At 39.6% G+C, this 14,083-nt stretch overlaps 2 protein-coding genes across 2 annotated transcripts; one reads left to right on the top strand and one right to left on the bottom strand.

Moving 5' to 3' along the window:
* Positions 1-5,413: 5,413 nt before the first annotated feature.
* On the top strand, positions 5,414-9,876 carry LOC111329765 (major facilitator superfamily domain-containing protein 6). The gene is made up of 2 exons (XM_022934537.2): positions 5,414-6,879; positions 7,341-9,876. Exons 1-2 carry the CDS (start codon positions 5,598-5,600, stop codon positions 7,571-7,573), a joined length of 1,515 nt encoding a protein of 504 aa, XP_022790272.2. The 5' UTR covers positions 5,414-5,597; the 3' UTR covers positions 7,574-9,876.
* A 1,175-nt stretch (positions 9,877-11,051) lies between these two features.
* LOC111329796 (histamine H2 receptor-like) lies at positions 11,052-13,694 on the bottom strand. Its single transcript, XM_088728604.1, has 2 exons — positions 13,202-13,694; positions 11,052-12,520 (listed from the first exon to the last, which is right to left on the bottom strand). Exon 2 carries the CDS (start codon positions 12,427-12,429, stop codon positions 11,443-11,445), a length of 987 nt encoding a protein of 328 aa, XP_088584730.1. The 5' UTR covers positions 12,430-12,520; positions 13,202-13,694; the 3' UTR covers positions 11,052-11,442.
* Positions 13,695-14,083: the final 389 nt, after the last annotated feature.

The raw sequence follows: 14,083 nt of genomic DNA, 5'->3' as shown, positions 1-14,083 counted from the left end.
CTGAACCTCTGCGTTTTAGTTGACGTTTGCGCTACTTGTGCTGACTTTAATGCTTCCAAAGGAAGGAGAAATTCTCGTTCAAGCCATATTTTCTCTAAATTGCAGCCAGTATTACCCGACCCGGGGTACGAGTCACAGACATATGAACAAAAGTGAAGCTCAAATTCCGCGTCCGCATGAGAACCAACTCCTGCGCAAAACAAAAAAAACGGAGCATCAAAGTTGTTACCGTATTAATCTCAACTTATTTAACATCTAATCCGATTCAAAAACAGGAAAGGAAAGAAGGGCTGAATTACAAGTCAACGCTCATTACAAGTGTACAGAGCTACGACATTTTCCCAAAGGCATTACAACTCATGACTGCATATTTGTGCGAGAGAAAACAACGTGTTGAACTTAGCAATACTTATTCTCAGTGGAGAGCTGTTAGAACGGGGGTCCCTCAGGGGTCCCTCAGGGGTCCCTCAGGGGTCCCTCAGGGGTCCCTCGGGGGAGCTTTTTAGGTCCTGTGTTGTTTAACATATACATGAATGATCTAAATTATTTTATTGAAGGCACCTCATTGCGATCATATGCCAATGACACTATTGCTTATGCCTCAGATACATCTCCTGTTGTTTTACATTACATTATTATCTCAGATAACTATTTGCAAATCAATGCAACAAAGACCGAAGCGATGGCCATTGGCCCAGTCAATTATAGATATAATATTAATCTACAAGATAATAATGTAGAGCTGACTGATAGTCTGAAGATTCTTGGTGTCATTTTAGATGAAAGAATAACATTTAAGCCCTATATACAAGTACAACTTAAGAAGGCATGTACTGAGGCAGCTGCCATGCGTAAGCTGCGTAAGTTTATACCACAAGATGTTATGATTCGCCTTTACAAAGCATATGTGCTACCCCACTTAGAGTATTGCAGCCCACTCCTGCTAGGAATAAGTAATGGGCTCAAAAATAAGTTAGAGGACACTAATTACTACATCCTAAGGACTATCCTAGGGTATTCAAGTTCAGTGCTTTATGATTTTCTCCTTAATTTTGCTAAATTACAAAACTTAGAGACACGGAGGCAAATCCAGTCATTAGTTAATTTATATAAATGTTTAAGAGGACAGGGACCGGAATATCTTAGTAAGTTTTTTAACGTTTTAAATGTCAATTACAACCTAAGGGGGTCTGGCACACGCCTTATGCTGCCATCGTTCAACTTAGAATACATGCATACGTCATGGTCATATTTAGCTAGTAAGCTTTGGAATGGTTTGCCTACTGGAGTCATAGAGTGTTTGTACTTGCCGCTTTAAGGCGCGCGTTGCATTCGTTTATGGCGAGGCTTTAACTCGATTTTTAACGCACTTTCGCTTAATAATTATATAGCACATATAAATTAGATAAGATATAGCTTTTCAAATTTTTATCATTTAATATTAGTTCTTATTAGTTCATTATTTATAATTAGTTTCGCGTTCACGTTTTAAACGAGCTATTAGAGAGATTAAGCACCACCTTTTTTTTTCCCCGCGAACGACAGAGACGGTCACGTGACCTGACATTTCCCGCGTTTGCCGTTTGCCGGCCGCTGTTTCTACACGAGGAGGCAATTTATCCCGTTTGTAGGGAACGCGAAAACGTGAGTATTTGCAGCCCATTTTTACCGACTATTTCTACATTTTGATAACTTGCTTTCATAGCTAAGCCTCGTTTATCATCTTACTTCTATATGAACTGCTTGTAAAGCTAATAGAGTTTAAATTCAAGCGGAAAATACATTACTTCTTTGTGTCCATTATTTCTAGTCGCAGTGAATGGCGACCGAGACCATTTGTTCTACCGTGTCGTCGGGAAGCTTAAACAGACGAACATCGCGAACGGAACGGCAAACGACAAACGGTTAGCCGACGTTCAGCGTTCGCCGTTTTCGCGGTGCTTAATCTAACTATTAGCTCTTAGGTGATACGTGGGTAAATAAAGTATTATTATTATTATTATTATTATCAAGTAACTAAAGGTAATAGAGCTCCTTTAGAATTTCAATTTATGAATGATAAGAATAGAAATGAAGAACAAATATATAAAATCATGATGTACTTCATAGGACCTTCGTTCTAGAGTAATTTTTTAGTGTCGTTAAATACTTTTACGAACTGTAATATATGTGGAATTGCAAACCAGCTTGTGCAGTACATTACTACCAAGCGTGATAAAAATTCCAATATTTTTTTCTTTCTTTTATTGTGTGATAAGTGAGATTTCACCATGAAAATGGAAAGTTTTCGTCAGCAAGGGTACACAGTCTGGAACTGCTTCTCTTCCAAATGATAAATGTTCGAAAAAGTTTTACCTTATTTTGCCACAAGGGGGGAAAAAGGTTTACAGGGGAAAACGCGTACGGAGGGACATCAGCCGTCGCAAACAGATTAGGGACCTAAAGAAACCACGACGGCGACTCCAACGAAGACTTCGATTAAAAAATTAATTTCTACTCTTAGTTAGAATTTCAAAAATGGCTACAGGAGCTTATTGTCTCATACAGCGCCACAGCTCAACTTCACCATGCGGTATAAAGTAGCCGTTGAGTTCCAAATGGAAATTAAAATAATTTGCCGTCGCGGTTTTGGTTCGCAGACAACGCAAATTTTGACTTTTTCAAGTTGTTGTTTTGCATAGGACGGCTAAGAAATGTACAAAGTTTCAAAATGCACGTGCTGAGCTATTGTTCTGCCAATTAGATCTCTTGTTTTTCCACGTCCTCGTTGCCGTCCTCGTTGCCGTCCTCGTTGCGGTCGCCGTCGTGGTTTCTTAAGGTCCCTATTATGAAGGGGAGGACCATAGTAAATTGAATACAAATGAGGGGGGAGGGGAGGGGAGGGTAAGAACGTTACCGAGCCTTATAGAGGGATCAGGTTTTATATGATATAACCAAAATCCCCCAGCCCCCTTTCCCCAAGGCGGTAAAAAGTTATCGGTGCCTAAGTGTATAATGTATTGACAATAACAAATTTACATGTCTAAACATCACAGGAAATTCACAACTGATAAGATATCAATCATTGACGAGGAAGTTTGAGTTCATTGAATGATAAGGCCATCAGGACATATATTTGTAGAAAACACTTATAAACTCCACCTGCGGATTGCGTTGTCAATGATAGTATATACTAAAACAGCGGAGAGTGTTGAAGGCGCGCTCTGATTGCCAAGTATATGCTAAAACAGCGGAGAGTGTTGAAGGCGCGCTCTGATTGCCAAGCAGAACTCCGAATATTCTTTACTTTTCACGTACGAGCAACTCGAGCGTGATTTACGACCGAAGATATTGTAATTGTCGCAGGTAGAAATGAGTGAAAGTCATCTTTTTTTGCTACTTCAACTCACTTTTTTCGGTATTTATTAAAACAACTATTCACTGTAGTGTCGGTGGCCAGCGGCGGATGTTTACCTCGCCGCTTGGCGGTTTGGTAAATATCTATCACTGGCCATCTCCGCTTCCGTAAATAGTTGTTAATTATTCAAACTGAAGATGAACGGCAAATCAGTGCAGTTAGTTTAATGAAACAATTATTCCGGTCTGTCGTTTTTTCAGGTACATTGGTGAAGTACTGCAATTGTAGGTGTCCTGTGGTTTCTAATCCTGTTTGTTGATGTAAGCAAGTTACTTAAATGCAGCGAACCTCTGAGGTCTGTGAAAGGAAAGTATCTCAGAGGATATGTAACTTCAAGCGTTAGCACTAGTGGCCTGGGTGACTGTGTGCAGCAGTGTTACAGTGTTCCGCAATGTAAAAACATCAACTTCCAGTTTAAGTACTTACTCAGTGAATTAAACGACGCCAGTAGAAACACACACCCATGGGATTACATTTCCAGCAAGGAGTATGCGTACAGTGACATCCATCCTAACAAGGTTTGATTGGATCAGATTGTGTCCTTTAAAATGTGATCTTCATGAATTTTATGCCAAGTTTCACGGCTTAGAAGTGAAATATACTGTTAAGTAATTCTGGTTAATCCAATTTGTTGCAAACAGCTAGCACTTCAGAGCCTGCATTTGAACATGACACCTTTATGGCTTCAGGCCCATGCTTCTTTTATTAATAGCAACAGCTTCCATTCCGCAACTGCTGACCAGATAACATTCAAAGCAGGAAGTTTATGGAATGCAGCCCTTTTCAAAGTTGCTTTGTTGGCTGAGGGTATGTTGACAGAAGGAACTCCGTTGACCGTTGAGATGGCTATAGCAGTTAACGCAACTTATCGGCGGACGACTAACAGTGACCTCAAACTCGGTCTGTCGGATGGAGACAAATTCATAATTTGCTGCCTTTCTGTAATATCAAGAAATGGATAGAGATTCTAGTCTTCTCGGATAAGGACGAATAAACCTTAGGGTCCCGTAGGGTTAGGGGTAGAAGACGTTAATTTCCCACGCACGAGATTATGTATGTATGTAAGTCCGGCAGTAACATAAAGGGTTTAGATAGGAGCGCTTCCAATTCACGGCAAAATTCGTACCCAGAATAGTTTTTCATCACGTTAAAGCTGGATCTGAAATGGAGTGACTGCATCATTACTCGTTGGTATGGCTTTGAAATTCATAAAATGGTTAGATACAGTGAGCAGTTGATGCTAAGCCAAGGACTTGCTCTTGAAGCGTATAAATCGGAGGAATGAGAAAGAGCTGGTATCAAGTATATTGAGGTCAGAATGAGCGAAAATTGAAAAAACCGTAAAAAAAACTTAGCAGATTTTGAGAAAAAACTAAGCTCATAAACTCAACCCTCGACCACATTAGAAAGCTTTTAAAACAACGCAAAACATTTTCACCTACACATGCGCTATTGTTTCAATTTCACTGCTAAACAAAAATGGACTGATAATAACAAAGTTAATCTACGTCTTATGGCTTATGCACAACATTTGCGGCACTGAAGGTACGTGAATTTAATCGGTAGTCACGTAGTATCTTTCATTGCCAATGAAATACCCATTGTGTTAAGTTTTTAAGAACGGATACATGTTTATTACCACAGCCCCCATCTCAGCTAAGAACCTAGGAGTAGCGCCTGACCGAAACAATCTTGCATGTGCGAGCTATTGATGGCTCGATAAACTTGGTTTCATTAGTTGTGCGTCCTGTAAATTCCGTTTAACCAATTAGATACAAACATAAATTTCTTTTAAAAGAGTAAGCCTAAGTCTTATTTTAAAAAATAGGGCGAATTTTAATTATGAATGAATGAATAAATAAATCGTTTGGAACGATGTAAACCTCTTTTATTTCGTTCTTCACCTTGAAGTACCAAGTCCAATTCACAAATTTTTTTTATTTCATTTTATGATGACAGTTCGAAAGTAACTATTATGAGCAACGCAGTACAATCGACGCAATTCACCGGTCCCTTTTCGAATGAGATCATTTAAGCTGTTCAAAGGATGTAAATCAACAAGTTTGATCGTGAATTTGCATTTTCATTTATAAATCGTTTACATAATATTGTTTTATTTACACCATTCGCTGACTGTGGTTGAAAGTATTAAGCAACAGCATTACGGAGAGAAGACAAATTGAATACCCACGTGGCCATAATGGAAGAGGATCCTCAAGAAAGAAAAGGCTCCGAGGAAACAAAAGGAAAATCCAGCTTTCGCGAACGTTTTAAGATGTTTGGATGCACGCTTGAGATATTTTATTACAAAGTTGTGTTCTTCGCTTCGTATGGCGCTTTTGGTTGTCTAATGACTTTCCTTCCGTTGTATTTCAAGCAATTGGGTTTGTCTGCTGCTCAAACAGGAATTCTTATCGGTGTGCGCCCTCTTTGTCAAGCCATAGGGGCACCATTTTGGGGAGTCCTTGCCGACAAATACAAACGACGGAGAGCCATTCTCCTTATCGGAGCTACGGCTTGGCTAGTCAAGAATATGTTAATTTTGGCCGTTCCTTCGAGTCACCGAGATTGTGTTGCAATCGCTGGAGGCACATCCCATCTCGTCGAGAGAGACATTTCGGTGGATTCTCGAGAAAATTCCATCGACTTAAATAACACTTTGCCCACCGACTTAACGCAAACAGGTACACTAACACCAGCTGTTAGTTACATAATACAAGTAAACAAAGCAGAGCTGTGGAACTTGTTTTACATACTCCTCGTTATCGTGGTCGTTGGGGAGATATTCGGCTCAATCCTTCACCCGCTTTTGGACGGCTGTACCGTGGACTACCTCGGCGACGAGAGAAAATCCTACGGCCGCCTGCGAACATGGGGTTCAGTAGGAATGGTGGTAAGTAATTTAATCGTTGGCCTTGTAATAAATCACTACACCTACGAGTACTGTGGCGAAATACAAAAACGTTACTCTATCGCCTTCTACTTTTTCGTCGCTTTCATGGTCCTTACAATGATTTTCCTCGTCTTGGTGGAAATCGTCTATTCCGAAGGACAAAAGGAGTTATCCTTAACGGTGATAAAAGATTTATTTGATTCTCGTGAAAAATTCTCATTTTGGTTGGCCGCGATTGCCCTTGGAATAAGCGATGGATTTCAGGCGGATTTCAATTCGTGGTTCCTTGACGACCTCAAAGCGACTTCCTTCGAAGTTGGTTTAGCTGCATCCTTGCACTTCGTCTTCAGCGCACTGTGCTTCTTCCTCGCAAACTACATGCTGGAACGTTTTGGTTATTTCATGACAATTGCCGGAGGAGTTGCTTCGTACATAATCTTGTTTATCTGCTTTTCCTTTGCTCAAAGCCCATGGGTCGCAATTGTGTACTACGTTGCCATTGGAGGAGTGTTTGCTGTGTTCTGGACTGCTTGTGTGGCTTATATTGGATCCATCGCCTCTCCTCTCGCAATTGGAGCCGCTGCTCAAGGTAACTATGATCTCAAAGATCGACAAATTCATATTAAGAGTCGAAAGCTCTTCAGGATCGCAGTTCATAATCTTCGATAAGACTAAAACTCCTGAGACACAAAAGCTAAAACGTTCCTTGTTAGTCGCGTTTTCCAACTCGTAAAGTCGCTCGCGTATGTTTACCCTTAATTCTTGTTGATTAATTCTGTTTTTCTTCTCGTTTCGATTGGCTTTTGTGTGTCTGAAAGGAGTTGTTTGTTTTTGTCCCTACCCCAAGAGTTTTCATCCGGTTTTCCTCCCTTGTAATAAATCGACCCTCAAAATTCTAACTCGCCTCTACCATAGTGCCCCTGCAAAAATGCAACTTCTAAAGTATAAATCAACGAAAGGTGACCGGGCTGGCAGAGAGAGCGGCTCATTTTACTCCTTCGTCGGCTTTTATTCAGAATAAATTTACGAGATACAATTTTATTCCCTCAGGGATCCTAAACGGACTCTTTGTTGGCGTTGGAATTGGAGGGGGCACCATCCTAGGTGGTTTGCTGGTGAGCTCAATAGGAATGCGTGCTGCATACAGGGTGTTTGCGTTTTTCCTTGCCCTGATTTTACTGCTGTTTCTTGGTTTGCAATGGTCAGGAAGACAAAAAAATAGTGGAGATCCAATTTCATCCTACCAACCTGTGCCTAATCAGGCAGATGATCAGGAGGAATAAATGAGTTTTACTGCTTCCTGGTTTACTGTAGTCGAAACGACCAGAAGATAGTTTTAATGCATAATAGTTACAAGCGAGACTGAAACTAAAATGGATAATCCTCCTTTAAGAATGTGATGAAGTTGCGCACATTACTCTTCCTAAATTGAGGGCCGCTACAACCTTCAGTTTCAAAATATTGTGTGCATATCGGCTATAGAGGAAGATATATAGCTCGATACAAGTTCATGTTGTTTCTTCGTATTTTCAACGCAAATGAATAAGAACTGTTTATCTTTTAATCAGGATATTTTTTTTAGAGGTGAATTTGCGTGCTTCAATTTCAAGCCGTTTCCTTAGTGTCTATACGGCCAACAGGGTTTTTATAATTTTGGTATGTATTTAACATGTAAAAACGTATTCTTAAATAAAAACTGGATTCTGACGAGTCTTCGCCCTGAAATTGAGCTTTAAACTTCCCGCTTTGGCCACGTCCATTGAAGGTGACCGTGAGTCGGGGCAAAAAAGAGATTGGGTTCAGAATGGGTCGTGACGTCAAATCAGGAACGCGCCAAATCCCGCCAGTGGTTCATTTCACTGGTTTTTCAGTAAGGTAAAGAGTTTTCGGCGACATAAATATGCCCGATAGATGTGTTGTAAAAGTACTGCGTTTGTCAAGCAAAGTAACAACACGAAGCTCGAGACGCTCCTGGAGTGACGTCACTCATCACCAATCTTCCCTTACGCGGTCAACTTCATTGGGCGTGGCCGAAGCGGAAACTTTAAAGCTCGATTTTAGGGTTAAGAGGGGTCAGAATCAATTTTTTTTAAAATAATTTTTTACCGGTTAAAGAGATACCAAAACAATAAAAACCCTGTGGGCCGTATAGACACTAAATTATAATCTCGTTGTTGTGGGAGTCGCTTTTTATTGATTAAGGAAAAAATAGTAACTTGTATTTACACTTTATGATTTTAGAAGTCGGAAATCTTTCGGATTATGATATAGCTGAAGATGACTAAGACACTACCCAACAAATGTTTGAAAAAAAAACTTAAAATAGTCTAATATACGCAGTTCTGTACGGAATACATAGGTAGGAATACTGTGTCAACTAATAAGATCAAATCGGGACAATATTGATTGAGCTGGAATTTCAGCTGAAAATTGTTATATTATTTTCCGTTGGTCGCTTTGGTTGACAATATATTGTCGTAAATTAATGATAAAAATCCAAAGAACTGTCCCTCGATGCTTTACAAAGCTTTCCATTAACCTTCTCTTGATTGCCTGAACACTCTGCTGATGAAGTGAACAATGAACGATGTTAATTATCAAGCAATCTAAAAATATCCGAGTTCCTCATTCTTGACGGCATGTTCATCAATAATTAATATGCGTTTGGTGAAAGGAAAAGGCATTTTGACTGGGTGTTGGCCGGTAAAATCAGAGGAAAAAAATTACTTTGCTTCTATCTAGGATACGTCAAAGAAAACTTACACTGTTATCTTCAAAATCTATATAAATCCCAAACATATGCATCAGATCAGTTCATCATTAAGGCTCCAAACAAAGGACTAAGGATACAGTAGAAGGTATGAAAGGATGAATTATCGGCTACAAACTCAAAAAGGGGATTAAAAAGGGGAGTGTACATGTATGTCACATGCACTTCAACCACAAACACTCCATTTACATTTCAAAACATAGGCCACCTGAGGCCAAAGTGTATGTCACATATATGTCACATGCACTTGAACCACAAACACTCCATTTACATTTCAAAACATAGGCCACCTGAGGCCAATAGTCTACTGAAACCGATGTGATTTTATAGGAAAAATCATTACTTGACGAGAGAATTCCGCATTAAATTGCACGCGAAAACCGATATCGCACGGATCGCGAAGCGATGTGTGCGATAGTGGTTTTCAAGTGTAATTTTAATGTGGAATTCACAAGTCAAGTGATGAATTTTCCTTGAATCGCATAATTGTATAAATTGATTACAAAAAAGAAAACAGCATCATTTATGGTTGTTATGTATACATAGATGCGAAACAATATCACTTAGCCTCGTTTTCAACTTGCAATTCCACGCTAAAAACCTCGCTTCGTTAACCAATCAGAATGCGAGATTTTATTTAATGATGCGATTCAGGATCAAATTTGTAGCCAGCTGGGAAACCTCTTGAAGAAAATCTGTATGAATCGCAGTTTCATTTTCAGAAATCACCCCTTTTTAAGGGTTGGAGTTTCCGTTTTAAAATTGATCGTTTGTTAAGAAAATGGAAATTTTTTAAATAAAAACGAGGACACGAAATCTCGTTTGCGAGTACACCTTTCTTTATTTTAATCATTCTTTTTTAAATTTTTTTGCGGAGACAGCCGTTTCTTCACTTAAACGACAAGAAATTCATTCCCTATGAATGCATCCTTCACACTCGAAAGTTCAAGTGAAACGTTCGTTTAAAGGAAACCCTAAAATCACCAAGTTTCATTGCCTAGATCCACAGATCCACTGCAGGGCTTATAAGAAACAAAGATGCACACCAAATCCACGCTCTGTTATAACGTCCCCGACGGCAGAGGTCATTGGTACCAATCCACGCTCTGTTATAACGTCCCCGACTGCAGAGGTCATTGGTACCAATCCACGCTCTGTTATAACGTCCCCGACTGCAGAGGTTATTGGTACCAATCCACGCTCTGTTACGTCTCCGACGGCAGAGGTTATTGGTACCAATCCACGCTCTGTTATAACGTCTCCGACGGCAGAGGTTATTGGTACCAATCCACGCTCTGTTATAACGTCTCCGACGGCAGAGGTGATTGGTACCAATCCACGCTCTGTTATAACGTCCCCGAATGCAGAGGTCATTGGTACCAATCCACGCTCTGTTATAACGTCCCCGACTGCAGAGGTCATTGGTACCAATCCACGCTCTGTTATAACGTCCCCGACGGCAGAGGTCATTGGTACCAATCTGCAGAATGCTGACAATACTCACTGGCACAGACTAAAAAGCAACCACTAGAACAACCATCGCCACAGTACATGCGATTTTCTTGGCTTTCTTGGCTTCTATTTTGGGTTTGTCGTTATTGTCAGCTTCTGCGTATTCATTGTGTCGGCAGAGAACCGAGACGTAGTTCGCTGCGGCAGTGATCCCCCTCGACTGGTGACGTGCATTTTTGGCCAAAATAAACTAATTATCCATCTCTGATTATATTAAAAATCTTCTTTTCTTTTCTTTTCAAATTGAAAACCTTTTTCACTAAAGCAAGAAAAGCTTCTTCCGTTGAGAAGACGTGTGAGTTTATTTTTAGAAAGCATTACCTCTCGCAATAGTCCAATTTGAGAAAATAAGGACTAGTGAAAAGATACTTTTAGCACACCTATTAAAGTTGAAAACAGCTGTTGGTATATTTTCAAGGGTTGGAGTTATTGGATAGATAAATCGTTTATTAAAAAGAAACACCCCGCAGTCCGAAGACTGAATTACGTGTATAATATACAAGAAACAAAATTCATAGTTAAAATAGTTTGAAAATCTTAATAATAAAAATATACAAATCTAATAAAAACGTTTCACTTAGGATAATCTTGTGTTAAGAAAATATACATACTTAAACATATATATTTACATCCTTAGGCTACGGCTAATAACAAAAGATTTCAAAACAACAACATAACTTCCTATTGAGATTTATTCTTGGAAAATTTTTTAATGATATTGGCATGGTATTCATAAATATGCAAAAGAGAATGAATATTGAACATTTGTTAGAAAGAAAACAAAGAAAACACTTAATTCGTTTTTTCACGAGGGTGTAACAGAGAAACGGGATGGGTCGTGAAACCGAAACCCACAAGATTCATTTTATCTCAACCTTCCTCAGCTCTTGTTCGAGTTTCTTCATCAGTGACCGTATTGACGCCATCTCTTGTACCACTACATTTGCATATCACGCAGTACAACCCACTCTGAACTAAAATTCTCCTTAAGGCCTGCTTAAACTCCCTCGATCTTAGAAAGTAAATCCACGGATTCAACGCGGAACTGGCGAAAGCGAGAGTATCAACCCAGAACCATGTACTAGAGTCAATTCGAAGTTTTAAACATTCGTCTGACGTTAAAGCTTGAACAAAAGACAAAACACAGGATGGAAACCACAACACAAAGCATGCTCCAATGACTAGAGCCGCTGTCCAGGTGGCCTTACGGTTTTTACGAATTTTGACCGCCTCTCCTCTGTCTACGATGTGTTCGGAAGCAATTCTTCGCACTTGCGCTTTAGCTGTCTTGTAGATATGAAAATAACAAAATGAGATCCCTGACAACGGTATGATAAACACCACAATGTAAGAAACGAGCCACAATACCGGAAGAGCATGAAATTCTGTAATAAACAGTCGTGGCAAAGGTACAATGAACGAACAAACCCAAACCAAACCTATGAAGCGCAAACATCTTTCGGTTGTCACATAGCTTTCATATCGGAATACTGCAACTATGGCGAGATATCGATCGATGCTTACACAACACAAGCTGTATGTCGTGGCCGTCAATGTTTGTAAAGTCACGACTGCTGCTGCAATGGTTAGAGGGTGTGAGTTTTCATCTACAGCCATCCCAGCTTTAACAGCGTACAACGGGCTCATAACTAAACCGACAGAAAAATCAGCAACGGCAAGCGATGCAATGAAAAAGTTGGAGTTTGTTCGTAGGCCAGGAGTCTTGAAAATTGCCAAGAGTATCATTGAGTTACCGAAAATTGTCACTGCGCCTAAAATCGCATTTAAAATACAAACTGGCAATAAATTGGATGAGTAGTCAAGGTTTTCACCGCACATTTCGGATGCTTGAACCATTGGAATACTTCTTTGTCGATAAATCCTGATCAGACATGGATCCCTTTTCCTGCTTTTTTGTCTCCAAAATGGATCCACTTCTCCATACTACCTTAGATCGTGTTGAAAAAAGAAATCACTTGTTTAGTTTCCAGCTTCAATGATTCAGAAATTAAATAAAAAACCCGACAGATAAGTTGACACAAATTGACTGGCTATCTCAGAAAGTTTTTAGTTAAAAGAGATCTCTTTTATTGAATTTGACAGTTGTCTACTTCGGATGCCGCGAATGACAGCTAAGTAGTCATTTAGCGTACTCAGGTGTTTTAGACAGATCTTTTCACGCTATTATATTTGCTTAAGTACCATTGCTTATTGCGACAAACGAGTCGTTTTTTTAACCAATATAGCTTGAAATGTCACATTTCCTTTTCAATTTAGAAGAATAGATGAACATCATGAATTAAGCAGTTTTGCAACTGAGATAGAGATATGTGGACTTCTTTGGGTGAGCTCCGAAAAGAGCATTGACGTGGTTATCTATGCTAAGAACGACATATCAGATGGACAGCGAAGGGATAATGTTCAATTTCTATTGACAAAGTGGATGAAATGAACTCTCTATTTCCAATAGCAATTTTGAATTATAATGAGCGTTCAAAAAAGGCAATTTGTTGCGAAGCAGCGACGGTCAATATTACTAATCTACTTGCAAACGGTTGTTTACATTACTAGTAGAATTCTGGCCCACGCAATTTTTTTTAATAGATGCATGAAAGGTTATTTCATTTACCTTGGAGAGGGGAGCACCTTTATTTCACCGCCGTGGTCGCTTCAACCTAACTGCCACTCCAAACTTGCTCCAAAAAAGAACACTTCAGGTGCTACCCTATTGAGGCTAAACTAGATAAAATATGGCCATGATCTTTTCAAGAGGCAAAACACAACAAAGCAAAACTGAAAGCGGATCTGTCTTAATCGACTGGATGCACTGCGAAGATACGGGAAAGTTTTGCAGCTGAACGGATAATTTGATTCCTTTTCATCTCCTGAGTTCATAATGTAAAGTGGCCACGGAAAAGATTCCCTAAAGCTGACTATTTGAGCTTTAACCTTTCGCTGTTGGCTCTGACGAAGGACTGACGCTCGAAGCGTCATTTTAGAGAATCTTTACCGGGTGGCCGTAACATTATCAACTCTGGCGATAAAACCAAATTATCTTGCAATACCTTTAGTGATGCAGCATCATACTTTCTCTGGAAACTTACCTCCTTCATCCATTAGTGGTTAATAATTATGGATTCTTCGGTGGGGGGGGGGTCAGGGAGGGAGGGAGGGGGATTGGAAAAAGTGATAAGACTTTTAAAACCTGACATAAAAATGTAAGAAATTAGTTCTCGAAAGTTCTGGTAACCTCTCTCCCCGACACCATATTTGAAAATTAGTTCTCGAAAGTTCTGGTAACCTCTCTCCCCGACACCATATTTGAAATTCGAGTCCAAATCAACTTCAAGTCACGAGTGAAGTTTGATTCAACTCTAATTTTTCCTCAATGTTTTTTTTATTTAATTTATGGGTTTGATTTCCATGTCAAAATGACACACCAGGGATGCACTTAGTTTTAGACTTAAAAAACCGCTAAGAGCCGTTTGCGAGGGCCGATTCTATACTGTTT

Source organism: Stylophora pistillata, chromosome 7 (genome assembly GCF_964205215.1).
Source record: "Stylophora pistillata chromosome 7, jaStyPist1.2, whole genome shotgun sequence".
NCBI lineage: Eukaryota > Metazoa > Cnidaria > Anthozoa > Scleractinia > Pocilloporidae > Stylophora > Stylophora pistillata.
Note: the sequence above shows the minus strand (reverse complement) of the source record. Positions and strands in the feature narration are given on the sequence as shown.